This window comes from Chelon labrosus (assembly GCF_963514085.1).
Source record: "Chelon labrosus genome assembly, chromosome: 15".
In the NCBI taxonomy this organism is placed as follows: Eukaryota; Metazoa; Chordata; class Actinopteri; order Mugiliformes; family Mugilidae; genus Chelon; species Chelon labrosus.
This window is the reverse complement of record NC_140348.1, coordinates 17,052,811-17,070,669: the sequence shown is the minus strand read 5'-3', so window position 1 is coordinate 17,070,669 and position 17,859 is coordinate 17,052,811. Positions and strand designations below refer to the sequence as shown.

The 17,859-nt window shown below is 41.2% G+C and overlaps 1 protein-coding gene across 2 annotated transcripts in view; it reads left to right on the top strand.

Annotated features, from left to right (window-relative positions):
• Window positions 1-16,945, top strand: part of khdrbs2 (KH domain containing, RNA binding, signal transduction associated 2) — a 65,169-nt gene extending 48,224 nt beyond the window's left edge. For both annotated transcript variants that reach the window (XM_084562432.1, XM_084562431.1), the window contains 3 exons: window positions 13,123-13,205; window positions 14,437-14,495; window positions 16,067-16,945. In XM_084562432.1, the coding sequence (XP_084418558.1) occupies window positions 13,123-13,205; window positions 14,437-14,495; window positions 16,067-16,161 (237 nt within the window). In that variant the 3' untranslated portion in view covers window positions 16,162-16,945. The remainder of the gene's footprint in view (window positions 1-13,122; window positions 13,206-14,436; window positions 14,496-16,066) is intronic.
• Window positions 16,946-17,859: the final 914 nt, after the last annotated feature.

The following is a 17,859-nucleotide window of genomic DNA, read 5'->3' as shown; positions in this document are numbered from 1 at the left end:
GAAACGTCTCATATCACTTAAAATAAATCTAGAATCCATATAAAAAAAAATCTATATATTTATATTTATATATATATATCCACGGCCGTAGTTAAAAGTATGCATGTCCTCAGATCTCTGATATTTCTCAAGGTCATTTTGAAAAGACTACACAAGGTGATCTCCAAGTTTCATCCAAATGAAAAAAGGCAACACTTTTACCAGTCTATTTCCTCAGAGCCTTCCTGCTAAGAAAAGCCCCCATGTGTGCAGGCAATTGAAGATTGGGCTGTCTGCATGGGGAAATGCACAAGCGCAGTCTCATTACCAAACCAAATTGAGTTCTGATGTAGAGCCTGTGTATTTCTGAGGAGTGGAAAAGCGAGGCATTTCTTCTCTTTGTAATTGGAGGTTGGAAAAAAGGAGGGTGGGAGCGCAGAGACTAGGGGATTATGGAAAGATGAGTTTGTCCTGAACATTCCCCCTCATATCTCACTTTGCTGTTTTTTATTTTTTTTCTACGGCATTACACAATTTTCTTTAAGCATGTTTCCAGATTGCAGCGAGACCTCTTTATTCAAAGGCCCGGGTTTGATTTCTTTCTTGTTTTTTCATTTGCTGAGTTTACAAGATGCTGCACTGCTTGCTGGGATTTCTCTACAGCCGTCCTGCGATGTACAATCTACAAAAACACAACGGATCTGCAGCGGTACATGTGCTTTTCATTGCGACACCCCGTGTTTGCCTTTAGGTAAATGCAGCGTGAGCGTCGTGTGATTTCTCCAGAGACCTTTGATTGATGAAATCAGTTTGTCTCATACAGGAGATACCGTGAGAATGTCCATAATTGGTCCTAATAGGGGGCAATATCGATTTAAAACTTGAAAGGAAAGCAAGAGGAAGCTGGTGGTTATCGTGTATCATTGTTGGCTTTATAATTTATGAACATAATGTTTTCTCTTTATTGCACACATCTCACTTTGCCGTATCCTTTACACACTGGTTTCTTTGTTGCTCCCAGATGGCAGCTCTTTGTGCGGCGGTTCTAGTTAGTGATACAGCAACTCTTTGACAGTCAATAAATCCCAGAGATAGTCTAAAACCTACAGTGATTGATCCTTCTCACAAGCACTGGCTGTGTTGCCAAACTACACCTTCACACTGGGTGTCATGTTCCTTCATTATGACAATATCTTGTTTAATGACTTATTTTAAGCCTGTCCTGATGCCACACTCACTCACAGAATCTATTAACACCCGGCTACAAATAGTCCCTGACAGGAAGTTTATTCTAGTTTGATTTATACATTGATGCCCAAAAAAATATTTAACTACACTGCTCAAATAAGTTAAAGAAACACTTTTTAACCAGCAAGTACAGCATCAAGTCAATTAAACTACTGGGATATTGATCTGGACACTTAAGAAGCAGAGGGGGTTGTTAATCGTTTTCAGCTGCTTTGGTCTTAATGAAATTAACAGTAGGTCCACTAGAGGGGCAACACTGAGATGACCCCCAAGACAGGAATGGTTTTACAGGTGGAGGCCACTGACATTTTTCCCTATAGGCAGTTATTCAAGGAGAGCTGGAGGAACGTAGAAGGTCCTCAACCCACCAGCAGGACCGGTATCTGCTCAGGATGAGCACTGACAGAGCCCTACAACATGACTTCCAGCAAACAATCAGAAACAGACTTCATGAGGGTGGCCTGAGGACCTGACGACCTCTAGTGGGCCCTGTGCTCACTGCTCAGCACCGTGGAGCTGGATCATCATTTGCCATAGAACACCAGAATTAGCAGGTCTGCCACTGGCATCCTGTGTTCTTCACAGATGAGAGCAGGTTTACCCTGAGCACATGTAACAGAAGTAAAAGGGTGTGGAGAAGCTGCTGAGGGATGCAAAGACCTCTACAGGCTAGACAACAGTATCCTGACTGTCTTTGGGTATGGCCATGAAATCCTTTGGAACCATTGTCAGACCTTACGCTGGTGCAGTATGTCCTCGGTTCTTCTTGGTGCACAACAATGCCCGGCCTCATGTGGTGAGAGTATGCAGGCAGTTCCTGGAGGATGAAGGAATTGATACCATTGACTGGCCCCCACGCTCACCTGACCTAAATCCAATAGAACACCTCTGGGACGTTACGTTTCGGTCCATTCGACGGCACAAGGTTGCGTCTCAGACTGTCAAAGAGCTCAGTGAAGCCCTGATCATTGTCAGGCATGCATACGAGCATGTGGGCGCCATACAAACTACTGAGTACAATTTTGAGTTGCAATGAAATTTCAGCAAAATGGACTAGCCTGCCACATTATTTTTTCACTTAGATCTTTGGGATGTCTTTGAATTCAGCCCTCTGTGGGACGATAATTTTCATTTCTATCAAACCATTTTTTCCCATTGAGATCTGATCTATTTTTCAAAGTGTTCAAAGTTTTTAAGCAGTGTCCATACCCGTAACATTCTTGAAGTTTGATATCTTCATTTGGAAGAAAGCTGACTTGGGAGAGACACAGACAGGATGTGGGAGTTCTTAGAAGTACTAGACAGATTAATAAATTGTTGGTTCAAACAGCCGAAGCACTTCACAATTCGCTGCTCTGTCTATTCCCATGCATGGGGAGGATAGATCAAGATGTGTACAGACAAGTCTTCATAAAGTACATATTTGAGTATATATCAAATGTATGTGTTAGCTCAAATGTTAAAGGTTGGTCTACTGAGGAGAAGGTTGGAGGTTCAAGCACCTTCACCTCCAAGCTGCCAAGGTACACCATACCATGAGTGACCCTAGTCTCTGATATCCCAAAAAACAAAGCTAAATCAAGTGCGACTGATTCAGTTTTGTTTGGGTTATGTTTCTTGAAGATTGTTCACCACTGATCAAAGTAACTTCTTCAGTTTTAAATGGCTAGACTTCAAGAAACCCAACAAGTCCAGCTGCCCTCGTTTCTTCTTGTTTTATTATTTTTTTGGATGTACTATGAGAGAACCTTCACAGACCTCGACTCTGATCTTCCCTGCAGTGAAACTGAATTAAGGCCTCTGCTTCCCTAAAATAAAAATAACACAGATCTATCAATCACATGACTAAACCCTTGATGCTGCAATTTTATTTCCCGCTGCAGCGCAATGTGGAGTTTTACCTCCCGCTTTCATGCACAGTCAACAAAAAGTTATTAATATCACCGCGCGTCTCCTGCCAGAGACCAATTTGCATCGGATTGCTTATTCATAACCTGTGCGTACACATGTAGGTACGTGTGCATCCCTGTACGGGATGAATGACAGACTGAATGTTGTTGTTGTTGTTTCTCAGCCATTTGAGGTGAAGTTCCCCTAAACAATTGCTTTGTGCTGCAGGTCATCGCATACCAGAGGTTCCTCGGGGAGACTGTAGTGATAAATGGACTCTGTCATGCTGTCAGCGTCGAGAACTAATACAGTGACAGTGACCATTATTGCTCCTCTTAAAGGATAGCAGTGATTCAGGAGCGGAGTGGATTGCGGTACGTCACCGTGGAGGCGTCATGCGCTTTAAATATTTTTACAAGTCAAAGTTGGTTTCATCAGCCAGTTTTCTGAAAAATTCTTCACATTGTTGGTATTTGAACCCTTCCTTATTCAGAGATAATGGCTGCCAAGCTTTTCAGCGTTCAGAAACTTTATTAACATAATGCTGCAGAGGTGCCACAAAAACATCTGCTGCGCGTCTGGTCCTCTGTCTCTTACAGCAAAGCGCTGGTGAACTTTCAGCATTGTTTCAAATTAGACCGACGGGTCCTTTAGTGAATCATAAATACACCAAGCAAGCATCGCTAATTTATAACAAGACCATGATTCATATTAAGGTGAAGGTTAAATAATTGCTTTTGTCACAAAGGGGTTGCGGGGAATGGAGTTTTGGACCCAGATGCAGGACTTGAGGAGGCAGGAGTTGGCAAAAAAAGATATTTAATTAACAAAAAACAAACGTACAAAAACCAAGGTCGCTGCCGGTATGGCAGGAAATCCAAAAAAATCAAAAACACTCTCAAAACTCTGACGTGGCATGAAAATACTATGGCATGGAAACTCTTGACATGGAACGCATGGCAAACAAGCAGTAACAAGCAGTATGACGCGACAGGGACAAAGGGGAAGGCAGGGCTATAAATACACACGAGGAGCAAGGGTGACGAGACACAGGTGAAGCAAATCAAGAATTAACACAAGGTGAAACCAATGATCTAATCAAAAGAAAACATGGAGTAACAAAACAGGAAGTCGAGAACTTAGCAAAATAAAACAGGAAGCAGAAAACCTAAACACTATGACTATAAAAAAGCAGAAAACCTAAACACTAAACCATGACTATGAAAAAGCAAAATACAATAAACAGAAACCCAAGAAACTTAAACCGTGACAATGAAAAGACATGACGAAAGACATGACTGAAAACTAAACCATGACGGGACAACATGACATGGGACAACATGGAAAACCAGAACTTAACAAAATACAATAAACAGAAACACAGGAAACTAAACCATAACGGAGGACATGACAGAAAACATGACAAAACATGACAGCTTTTAGCCTTGATGTACGTCTTTAAAAAAAACACAGGCTCAATGTTTGTGAATGCAGTCGAGTCTACTGAGTAGACAGTGGGTTAGCTTTTTAATAGTCTGAAAGTTGTTCTTCATTAAGCTGGTGCAAAATGTGTCTCACATCTAAACAATGAGAGATTTGCAATTTCAGCATTCAGCTGCATGTATTAACAGTTTTACAGTTGTTCTGGACAAAATCTCTTTCCTCATATTGTCTTATAGCACAGAATTATTGGATGTGCAAATATCGGAACGATAGATTAGATTAGTCTATGTATTTTTTTGAGTAGTATTTCCAAATAAAGCAGTAATTGTGCTTATTATTAAATGTATTGCAGGTACGCAGAAATCTCTTTCCAGTATGTGATCTCTTAGCAACTTTCTTCTACTGTATGCAATAATTTATTAGCAGTAAATTATAATTTGCCACGTAAAAGAGAGTCTATATTTTGGGTGAGATTCTTGCAAATCATTTGTAATTTGCTGAAATACGTTATTTAAGCAGATATATACAAAAGAAGTGCTAACATTACCACTGATAACCGTTATTTAGCAACATCTAAGATGTGCACCAGTGAATAGATGTTACTAATCTCCTAGAAAGAGCAGCACTGAGACATTTCAGTGCAATCAGTTTAAGTTACTCCATGTGACAAGTGCAAAGGGAGAGCAGAGGGAGATTAAATATGTGACTGATAGAATTCTGTACAGACCGGGACCACAGCCTCAGTTTAATGCTAAAGATCAAATCCCATCTGGATCAAATCTTATCTCTTAATGTCAGCGCCGATGATAGAAGAGAGGAATCTGAGAGTGATACGGCGTTGACAGCGGACCATGAAGTGTACAAATGACTGGTGAAAAAAAAGAAAAAGTGAAACGCATAGCTTTTTTTTTTTTTTTAAAACCTGAGCCCCGCAACCATGCCGAGGCTGTGCAGGAAATGCCATAATGTGATTAAACACAGGGGCTTTGGGAGGCTTTGAAGGAAAAAAAAAACACTCTAATCTATCCACTGAAGAAAAAGCGAAAGGACGCCCTTTTGAAACGGGGAGAAAATTCCTTCCCCGCTTCACCTTTTTTTCACGAACATAAAAGATGCGTGAGATTCGTGAGGTTTTGTGTATTCCTTAAAGCGGAGCTGTTTCTGGGGCCGGCGTTCAAGGTGGAACGCACATCTGCTGTAATTGCTTCATAAAAATGGGTTCAGATCCACTGCTGAGTTCACATTTGTTGTATTAATTATGGAAATTTTCCATGCAGAACTCTCCCTGTTTATTAAAACAGATGTATGACACACGCTTCCAGTTTAATAGAAGGAAAAACTCAGGTAGAATGCAAAATAGCCTCGCTTGTATCATCAGGGACTGGAGCTGCCTGTGCGGGCAGAAGTAGACAGATGCAGTTACAACTAATGCTATGTTCTACAAGCAATAACATTTAAATACTTACATGTCTGATACCTGTTTTCATCTTCAGCCTCCCTGAAGCCAAAGAGATTCAAACGCTTTTAAGTTTGATCTCATCATAATTATTTAGTTTGGTGAACATTTCCCCCTTTTAATAATTCCAGAAACATATTCAAACTTTAAATGTGTGAGCAACGACAAAGGGTGCCTGCTGATTGAATCTGCGCAGGTGAAAAGCAGTGGAGAGCGGCATCTATTCACTGAGACAAAAGGCTGCAAATCTCATTTTCCTCCCCATTCTGCTGCGTGGAGAGGCATTCACGGGCACCTCCCGACGAAGATCAGTCACTGTCGGGGGACGTACAGGTTGTCAATTGATAATGAAGCACAGTGCTAAGGGCCTTTAGGTTCTCGCTGTCCTAATTACACTGAGCGAGGACTCTCCGCTCTTGTGTTAACATTTGATTTATGTCCTCAGCCTTGTTAAGAAGGACCAGTGTTAATTGTTTTTACAGATGAGTGTCAAACTAGAGGATTAAAGCCTCATTAATTAGAGCCAGGGCTATTTACACGTACTACCTTGTCAAAGAGGTGTGAAACTGACACACAACACGGCAGAGGAAAATGTCAGACAGTGATGAACGTTTGACGATGTTATCTGTCAGCATGGGGACTCTGATTGATGCTTCGTTCTATGGTTTTCTTTATCCCTGTTAAATAATGTAGGTAAGAAATCCATAAATGTCCTACGGCTTGTTTTGTGAAATAAGTGCTTACACAAATCATATATGTAAAGTCTGACTAACAGATCTTAACTTAGGTAGCTTCACCCACAGGCGTTCTCACTGCTTCAGTACAACCATGTCTCATTGTCTCCCTCAATGAATGGCGTTTGCTTGGTGGTTATCCCACACTGAATTGCTGTAATGCAGAGGCAAAGTGTCACAGTTTCTAATCATTCCAAGAATGTCACAGTCCTGCACTTGAGTATTTTATGACAAGCTGCAACTTTCTAGCCGTTTCAATTTTCCCACAAATTGCCACGCATCAAATTTCGTGAATTTACCGAAAGTCTCGAGCATGGAAGCCAGCCTGACCTTTCCCCGTCCACGAGCCCTTTGTGGAGGCAAAGCTGGTCTGGATCAAACGATTTGGGTCGGCTTTAAGCGGCCACAAGAGTAACAGCCACATACTTGTGCATGTCATCTGCGCGCTGCTAAGCTGATTGGTTTTTAGGACTATCCAATTGCCTGCAGAGGTATTTTTCACAGGATTGAAACATGCCTCTAAGCCAAAGTCATCTTCTTGCAGGCTCTGTGGCGCAATGGACAGCGCGTTGGACTTCTAGTCATAGATTTGAGATGTCATTCAAAGGTTGTGGGTTCGAGTCCCACCAGAGTCATTCTTTATATCTTATACATGTACACCAGTCAGCCGGAACATTGTAGCTACTGACAGGAGAAGTCAATAACATTGACTATTTTGTGATAATTCAGTGTTTTGCTGGGAAACTTTTGGACCTGGCATTCATGTGGATGTTACTTAGACACGTACCACCCACCTAGACCAGACCAGGCACCCCCAACCCATAGCAATGACCCATAGCAAGCAGTGTGCAAGCCTCACACTGGCCTCCAAATTCACTAGATCCCAAACTGATCAAGTATCTGTGGGATGCACTGGAACAAGAGGCCCCTCCCCTCAACCCATAGGACCCAAAGACCCCCACTAACAATATTCTGTTAGCAGACACCACAGGACACCCTCAGAAGGTCCACGTCCATTCTCTGATGAATCACAGCTGTTCTGGAGGCACAAGGGAGACCTACACAATATTAGGAAGGTGGTCATAATGTTATGCCTGATCAGTCTTTGAGAATGTGCAGGTTCATGGCATAATTTCATCCAACATAATTTGCCATTGAATGCTGTACATATTTTTTTTGCTTTTATATAATTAAGGTCAAAGAGTTTTTAAACCTCTGCCACTGTAATTAATCTTAAGTACAATTTTAAAATACATGCCAGACCAAAAGTGCTCCTTCAAATATCTTCCAACGAGACTGACCCTGCAGCAAAGAGCTAGATTATTCTGAAGCCTCCTGCTAAGGCTGAAGATATGCTGTCTTTCACATTTGGGTACACAACCTTCTGTGTGTGTTTTCGTGCTTCCATGTTAGGGGAGGATCACACTGGAGAGTACACTCAAGCTGCCTAAAAAGAACTCATGTGCACTCATGGTTACGACATGGAAAGTTGTGGATACAACACGGAAATTGCCACTTACGAGGTTGTGAATGCTCCAAGAAGAGCGGCTTGAAGGCTGTTCATATCGAGTTTACTTCACTTACCCTATTTGAAGGCAGTCTAGGCCAAACACCTTGCACATACAGCTGAACCACCAGACGGCACAGGATGTTTGAGTTAAATAGCAAATGCAGTTAAAAGCAAGTCTGGGTCTCAGGCCAAGCTAGAACTGTTGCTATAAGCTGAAAGTTGTAAAAAAAAAAGACACCACTGTTCCACAAGTATTGCTGTTTTTATTGTAAGCTGCAGTTGAATGCGCCAGCTCAAACAGGTTTTAAGTTTTCAAATGAAAACACACATTTTTTTTTAGAAACTGTATTTGAAGCATAAACCAGACAGCTGCTGAGATCGGAAATGTCAACGGCAGCGTGAGTCCGAGATAACTTTATCAATACGCTCCTTACGGAGAGCCGAGCGCGCACATCATCTGAGTAAACAGCCACAAACGGTAAGCTGGACTGTGATGAGAGCAAATAAATTCAGCATCTGTATCATTTGTTCTTTTGTTTTTAAGTAGCAGGGACAATGCTGAAGGCACCAACCACAGGCAATATCTCAGACTGAGGCTGATCCACTATTACAGCTGTGGTCCGGTGTGTGGAGCAGTTTTCCGCATGGTATTGCTGACAAAATGTTTAATTACTGCAGATCTGTGACTCTGCCTTTGTAGGAAAAAAAAGACTCTTCCAATGAAATGAGAAGTGCAGGCTCCCCTGAACAACTAAATCCCTGACATAATCCGTAACTTTAATTTAGTCAAATTCGTGTTCACACAAATAAAACCACACAGGCAACCGGGGCTGTTTGAATCAGCATCACCCGGCGGGAGCCAGAGAAAATGTACAAGTGCCTTAAATGTAGTTTCTTTTGTGTTGCCGCACTTCATGTCCTTCACTGCGACGTCTCCGCTTTTGTGTCACAAAGCATTACACCACACCTAATGCAAGACTCTATTGTTGCAGGCAGCCACAGAGGAATAATGCGCTTGTTGGTACCACGCCTGGCATACACCGGTTACATTGAAGCTTTCCCCGCATTTTACTTTACTGAACGTATTCCTTCGATCCATAAAATGAACCGAGCGCTCGCATGCATCGCAAGTGGAGCCTGATTCGAAATAGCGAGGATTAGAAGAGATTAGATTGGGATGACAAAGAAACATAAGCATTTGAAACTCCGCTAAATCTCTTTAAATGAGCTAGATCCAGCAATTACAAGAGAGGACAATAGCCAAAGGGCTGCTCTTGTGCACGCACTTTGGCCTTCCTCCAGGTTTCAGGTGAGGCTGTTTATGTGAACCTTTGGTCTGCTGAGACTGATTATCTTTTCAGTCATGAATAAATTTGAAGTGCTTTCTTCAGGCGGGATCGGTTCACATAAAGGAGTACGTTTGATTTCAGGAGTGGGGAGGTCACGCGTTTTTAACCCCCGCACCTCCAAAAAAAGGTGAATGCTATTTCCTCCATTAACATATAATTATAGCAGTCTAACAGACTGATTATGTTTTTTTCCTCTTTATGAATCAAAATCCAACCTTTGATGAGCGTCAAGTCTCACTGACTACACTCTCACAGTTAACAATAAGTGGTCAGTGGAGATTTCTCATGAATATTGATTTACATAATGTTCATGTGGAGCTTGGAGGCAGTGAGTGACTAATGTCTGCAGCAGCTGTGGAAAACGAGACAGTTCCTGAAATTAAAACAAGTGGAAGTCTGGAGTCCGGTCAGTTATGACACAGGGACATTCACAGATCTGTATTTTTTTAAGCAGCTATACAGGAATATGTGTAAATGCAGTCAAAATAAAGGGCGTCTCTCTCATTTTTCACAGTTAATAATGAGTGCAGGTGGTGGAGAGGTGGGGGCAGAGTTGGCTTGGGAAGGCTGAGTATGCATGGCAGCCTGGAGTTGCCGATGGTGTCTCCAGTGTGCTCGGTGGGCACCTGGTGCCCCTGCAGCACAGTATTAGATTCATTGAAGTTATTTTTGTGTACAAAAAGAAATCTGAAATTTAATTAAAATCTTTGTTAGAAATCTACACTACAATTATTCATTGCAATTCAGTGCAACTTGATTATTATTTCATTAGTTAATGTAGTTGAAATTATGAGTTTTCTTTTTTCTTTTTTACTATCTGGAAATGTCGAGCCAGGCTTTGCAGAATCGACCACCTGATGCATCCTGGCATGGTCCTTGTCGCTTCAGCCGCTCTGTCGTCTGTGTGAATATACGTTACACCCAAACTCTCTCCACAGTTCGTTATATGGCCTGGGAATGCAGTGATAAGCCAGTACCAGACACTCAATATTTTCCTAATGCTTTAATAATGAATCACAAATGTACACGTTTGAGACATTTTAAAGTGATTCGTGTCTTACATTCAGAAAAAAAACAATATAACACTGGTGACCTAATTCGCTGTTATAAAGCTCATCTTCTCTGCTGGAGGTGTTTTATGTAATTGTTGTAACTGAGGCCCCTGTCACATGGTCATGCATATCGTTCCATCTTGAGGAGCACGGATAATTATCTTCAATTGATGATAATTTCTAGCTTCATTATAAAAAATTACATTAAAAAATACCCTTAAATAGGTCGGCACAGTGGCGTGGTGGTTAGCACTGATGCCTCACAGCAAGAAGGTTCTGGGTTCAAATCCAGGCCAACTGGGGCTTTTCTGTGTGGAGTTTGCATGTTCTCCCTGTGCCTGCATGGGTTCTCTCTGGGTACAGCCCCCCGCGACCCTTCACAGGACAAGCAGTTACAGAAGATGAATCAATCAATCAATCAATACCCTTAAATGACTTACAGGAGGTGAAACTACAATTTCTGGCATAAAGCATAGACTGTATAAAACATGGATGATGCGTCTCGACTTCTTTCCATTGGTCAAACTGAGAATTCAAACTACAATTCCAGGTGTATGGGCGAGTTTGGAGCCAGAGTCTGAGAGTGGAGTTGCGTTATTGAAGACCCCCCCCCCCCACACTTCCTCTAGAATCACTCGCGTTTTTATTTGATCGATACTGCGCTGCGCTCTGCCTCCCCCAGTTACAAAGATATGTTGGATTATACACTGTACCTATTTCTTTCATTCTTTTATTTTTCCTACTCTCGCGGCCCTACTGGGCTGCTTTACAGAACAGTTGTCATGGCAACTGTAAGTCATCATGATGTCACATCCAGTTTCTATAGCATCAAATAACTAACATCATTTCGTATTTTAGTCATTTCGTCATGTTGGGGATCATTAGGGAGGTCTCCTGTGCCACTTTGCCACATTGCCATTGTTGTAGTTTAAAGTTTGTCAGCCCTCAAGGCCTCCCAACTGACCGGGGGCCCCGAAGCAGGTGCCTGCCTTTCTTGTAGGAACCAAAGCAGTGGATGTTGCATTAGGGCGACTCTGTTTAGTGTGTTTGTGTCGTACAGTATGTTAATCAACCACATCAGCCCCTCCTGTTGGTCGTTTGCCTCCGTTGCGTTGACAATAAGTTGAGTTTAATTTAACTTGGTACCCATCAAGTACTTGTTCCAAATCTCTATTCCTGGAAGATAGGGCAGCCTGAAAGTTTCCTGAGAGGAAAAACCCAGGGGAATAAAAGTGCGCTAAGCACTTACCTCAGCTCATAAAACTTAATCGCTCAGACTGCACAGTCGTAATTGAAAGCAACTCTGACGAGCGTATCTACATTCTGATCAACTCTCTGATCTGGCTTTTGGCAGCTAGACAGCAAAAGGACATTGTTCAGTTTTAAAGGATTTTAGGAGTAAATCAATGGAAACTATAAAAGCGAGGTGTCCAAAAAATAGAGTTTTCAAACGAGATGTCCACCCTGTTTCGAGTGTAAATTATACCCTTGAGTCCACAACTAATAAAAAGTTGAAAAGAGGCTCCGACCTTCAGTGTCTGATGATCTGATGATCTTGATATTATGCAATCACTGCATGATTTATGGTGACAAAGCACTGAAGTACTAGGAGCGTGGTGTTAACATGCCACATTAGCCAATTTAATATTGCAGGATTTAATAATACAAGCCTCTTAAGTGGCTCTGCTGTGGCTTCTGCTTCTGACCGAGTTATAATGTTTACTTGAATGGATCCAAAACCAGGTTACTTGTGTAAGTATGGCAAGAAAAAGAGTGCTCTGTAGATGTAAGCAGTCACTAACTGGATTAACAGATCGTCTGAGGTGCTGAGGTTCGTAAAATGAATAAAGGAAAACGGCAACTTATTGTCATTTCATACACTGTACAAAGCAATCCAGTTTTCCCATCTAACACGACGGATGAATCAGAGAACGATGGATCATTTGTGTTGAAAGAGGTGTAAAATATTAGAAATATTCAAGTGAAAGTAACATACAGGTTTCATATATGTGCAGAATTGATTTTTATTTTTGTACCTGTACTTAAGTGCGTCTGAATAAGTGTTGTAAGTCTTTACTGTGCGTTTCATGCTGTTAAGCCATTTTTATTGTTATTGAACATGACTGTAGCTATTGGCTGGCTTTTGTACTTGTTTCCCGAGCAGCTACTTATCAATAGTTTAGATCCATATTGCAGTTTGAGACTCAGAGGGTGTCCATTAAGCGCCACTAGTGAGACATGTCCCCCCGCAAACCTTAATCAATAATCTCTGTTAGGCATACATTTTTCTGTTTCCTCTCTTATAACAAACTCAAAGTAATAACTTTGCCTGTGGAACTAAGCATTGATTGCTTTTTTTTTTTTTTTTTTTTTTTTTTTTAAATTCAACTCTAACCAGTTAGACTGGATAGAGATGAGGAGGCGCGTCAACTTTAATGCTCACTGCTGGGTTCCCTTGCAGGGCTACGATGATGGATATGGTGGAGAATATGATGACGAGAGTTACGAAGCCTATGAGGATAATTACAGCAATCAGTCAAAGAGGTAATGTTTACACACAGACACACAGACACACACACACACACAAATGCTGGAGAAACAAAGGGAAGCTTTTCGCCGTCGCCATCTGTGTACTTCTGCTGCTGCTTCTTACAATACAGCATGTGTAAGGCCCTCTGTGACCAGCTGCCTTGTGGGTCATCGCTGGTGTACATCTCAACAGGAAATCCCATTAAAAAGACCAAAGTCAACAATGAATTCATCCCACCAACAAGCTGTCTGCGTATGCGAAGCTTGCTAGTCATGCCGGAGTGCCCTCTATTAAAAAACACAGCTGTGAGAAAATTGTCAAACACGGGCAATGTAAAAAACATTTAGAAATGTTGTGAATGTCACGTGGATAGGTGGAGGATTTTTGTTTCTCTATTTTCTCTTGCTAACAGTTTTCCCAGCTGGAAAACGTTAATTGATGTTTAATTATTGGGAATTTTAACATCGTGGCTAGCGCTAAACTTGTCATTTCTGTTTTCTAAACAAGAAAAATTGTGCGTGGGGGGGGGGGGGGGGGGTGGGGGAAATAATTAACGTTAATCCACTGTCTCAATTTCTGAGCTTTCGGACTCGTTTGTCAGGCTTTGGTGCGTTTATGGGCTTTAAAGTATTAGCGCGACAACGAAGACTGGGAAGCCATGACCCAATTAATTTCAAACATATGCGTGTTAGTCGCAAAAAACGCCGGCTCAAAAGGCGTCAGGCACAAGGGAAATGAACATGCAGCCTGGAAGTGGCAAAACTGCAAATATTTGCCAAATTTGGGCTAATTATATATGCGAATGTCACTAACTTCTTCCGATCAGGAACAAATTTTTTCACGTTAATCCCGCATTGCATTAACACATTAATCTAACAGACACCATCTTGCCTCAGTAAACACTCATTGAAGCATTAATCCACAGCTGAACATAGTCCCTGCAAAGTGCTTTATTTACACCTCTTTGAGTAAGATTTGCTGTAACCTATAGATGTGGAAATAAATATAGATGTGACATTTTTAAAGGTCTGTGTCTTCAGAAGAAACCAGTAGGCTCAGAGCTGAATGAAACAGGTCCCGCAGGGAAGTACTGAGAGTGCAATAGCATGTTGTTAGATTTGTTTTTAATGGTTTTGTTGGTAAGAATACTTTAATGCAAACTTGTAAAGTCTGTTTGTTTGAAATGTTTTACCCAGCATGTCACTCTCCTTAGTTTGTCTGATGTTTCCACTCTGTCTGGTTCAGCATTTCAGAGTACTACGAATACGGACACGGACCCAGCGACGAATCCTACAACAGCTATGGTAAGTGCAGAATATTTGCTCCTCAAAAGAGCTTTGTTTTTGTGAGCTGATCCGAGTATGAGCCGCCGTCTTTCATGTGTCATCCTTTCTCTCTACCGGTGTTCACTTTGAATGCTTTAATCTAGCAAAAGGTGCAGCACAGCCCCGCTATTAGAGCTGAAGAAAAAATTATTTGATTAGTCAAAAAAAAGATTTGGCAAATTGGTAGCTGACTAATGAAGTAACCCTCCGATTCAGCTTCTCATTTGTGAGGAATTGCTGATTTTTCTGTTTGATATTAACAGAAATTCCTTTGAGTTCTGGACTGTTGTTCAGACAGAGAAAAGCAATTTGAAGATATCACCTTGGGCCTTATGATGTTTTTTTTTTTTTAGACCAAATGATTGAAAAATTAATTGAAAATGCAGATAATGATTATCTGCAACCCTACAGGAGAAGCCCTGTGTTAGGGTTTATAACACAATATTGTTTTTGTCACTAATAGTATCTGTGCTCCGATTTGATATCTCCAGTAATATTTCACATAAAATTATAGTCATCTGTCTTCTGTTTATTAAAGACAAGAGGATTGTTTGAAGAGTAAACCATTGAAAAAAAAGGCATCCTTGGAACTTCTTAAAATGAATTTCTGACAAGAGAAAAGTGCTGTGTTGACCGCACACTCCTGGCTTTTGCTGCACTGGAATTTAAAAGGTGTTTCACAGCCGAGAAACAAAGACAAAGCTTTGTGGCTGCAGCCCGCTTCTAATCATCCTCACCCAGGGAACCACTCCTGTATGCATCACCCCCGTCTGCCTTCCTGGCTGCAAGCTGCATTTGACTAGAACAGTAAATGTGCCAGTGGAAGCTCATGGGACTAACCAGTGGAGGTGGAGTGTTTTTGCCTTTTTGGGTTTGTGCCCTCAAAGGTTTATTCCAGAAAACTGTTTCAATCAGCTGTAACCTCTGCTGTGTGCTCAGGTAAAAAGAAACCAATCTTGTAAATCCAAATTGCTCATAAGGGTTTTTATTTTTAGATTTTTTTTAACCGGTTTCACAATAAACAAGACTTCGGATGTCCTTAAACCATAAAGTAGCACTTAATATCACTTCAATATGGGAAAAAATGGTAAAAATATTAGAAGTGGAGGTACTGGGTGGCCACGTCAGAGCTGGTTGTCACAGCAGGTTTGCGGGCTCACTCATTTTCAGCACAATGAATTGTGCAGCGGGGTGTTGAGGTCGGACCAAACCAAAAGCAAAGGGGCAATGATTTGATTTTCTGCTTCATAAACACTTTCTTATTTGGAAGCAGTGCAATGTGCCATGCAGCAGAGGTGGCCATCTTTATGTAATTTGGCTCCGAGGAAGGCGCCGCTGACAGTCAGATCTCAGTATTGGTCCAACAGAGGGCAAAGAGCATATGAAATTAATTTTCCGTGAAGAGAAGCCCCTGTGGTACCTGGGATATAACTCTCTCGCTCAAATTTCCTGGTCTTAGGTGAAATGGATTTTGAGAGGATAGCAGATGTCGTGACTTTTCTCACCACAGCAGCTTTGTACTTTGTGTCTTTAACTGTGTTTTTTTGCAGAGGAGGAGTGGGCGACTACCCGACCCAGCCACAAAGCCCCTGTTTTACGGCTGACAAGAGGGGGCTACAGAAAACACCCCTACGGCAGATACTGAAGGTGCTCCAGATATGTGACATCCCACTTCCCAATTTTTGTCTTCTTTTTTGACATCCCGTTCAGATATTAAAAAACAAACAAAAAAAAAAACCCTTAAGCGTATTAATCCACAAAACCAACATAATTGCAGTATCTTCTCATTTGGATTGAGTTTTCTTTTAAACATATGAGGAAATAAACATTTAACATTTACTCTTATTCTTAAACTTTGCTGTTCCAATGCCCTTCGTTCCACCTCTGTCACCCCCCCGCCCAAAGGATTTTTGACATTAAACTTGAGATGTGTAGGTCATGTCTATGATTGTGATCAACTGGTTTCCATTTATTGTCTGCGATGGGACTATCATTAAAGTGTCAATCTCGAAGGTTTCGGTCTCGGTTGTTTCTGGAGGCAGCAAAACAGACGATTTTAATTTCACTAAAGAATAACTGACCTTTCTCCATAGTTATGCAATCAACCCTGATTTGGTTTTATGCTGGACACAGAGGAAGGAGTCGGTTACCTCACTGAGAGGTGTGCAGCTCTGCAGCTCTGCAGCTCTTCATCTAACAGCTCACTGTGCCCGCTCCCTCTTGTTCCATTACTCCTTGCAGTATTTTCAACTGATCTGTTGTTACAAAATGCTAAGAATAGCTGTAAACGCTAACCTTACCAAAACAAAACACTTTGCATTTGCTGTGGTTACTTCTTAATAAACATAGAAGTTGTGTCTTGCCAATTAGCAGCGATCTCTGGAGCCATCAGCTATCGTCTAACGTTGACTTTGCATTCTGCGTTCGTATCCAGATGTCTTTCTATAGCAGTGACTGAATGCAGGACACTCAATTCATAATGCAAACTATTATTACCTCATTCAGTAATAAATAGTGACTGACCAGACATTTATTTAAAAGAGAGCCTTTGAGATTGCCACTTTAATGTTTGCGAGTCGAACTCAGTCAGATTAGGCAGTCACAGTCTCTAATTGATCTGACAGAGAGACTATAATAGCTGTGCTATCTTTCACAACTTGCTTGAAATGTTGTTAGAGCGAGGAGAGAAGACAAAAATTTCAAGACACGTTAGTCTTTTGTTTGGCTGTGAAACATCTTATCGTGCTGTTGCCGTCTATTGTGACACACTACCAGACACATAAAATGAGCGCTGTACCGAGAATACGTCACCGGGAGAGAGCAAAAATAGTAAAATTACTTTTGCACTTTTTTTGCAAGTTTTAAATAGTTATTCAAACCCTATTGACAGTTTTTCCTAATTTGAAAAATGGCCCCTAAACCCTGCTTGGCAGTCAAATCAAAATGACTTTCCAGTCACGGCTGGTTTTAAACTAGCCGGGGCTGCAGAGCAAATGTGATTCTCCCTTCAAATTTAAAAACTATTTTTTCAACCCTCGACCTTTCTCCTCTGTATGCTCACTCTGGTTTAAGTAGATTTTTTTTTCTCGACTAAAAAAAAACTTTCGAGATTCAGATTGACTAAAAAATACATAAGAGGCGGTTTTTGGTGTTAATTTGTCTCGCACTGATCTGATCACACTTAGTTTCCTGTTTGATCTCGACTGTGGCTTGACTTTGCAGAAATCATCATTTAGAAAACTCAAATAACATAAAAATAAACTCCATTAAATGCAACAAATGGAAGTCGATCCTTGAAGACGAACGCAGAGTGTTTAAATGAGCTAAACCTTTCTTTTAATAA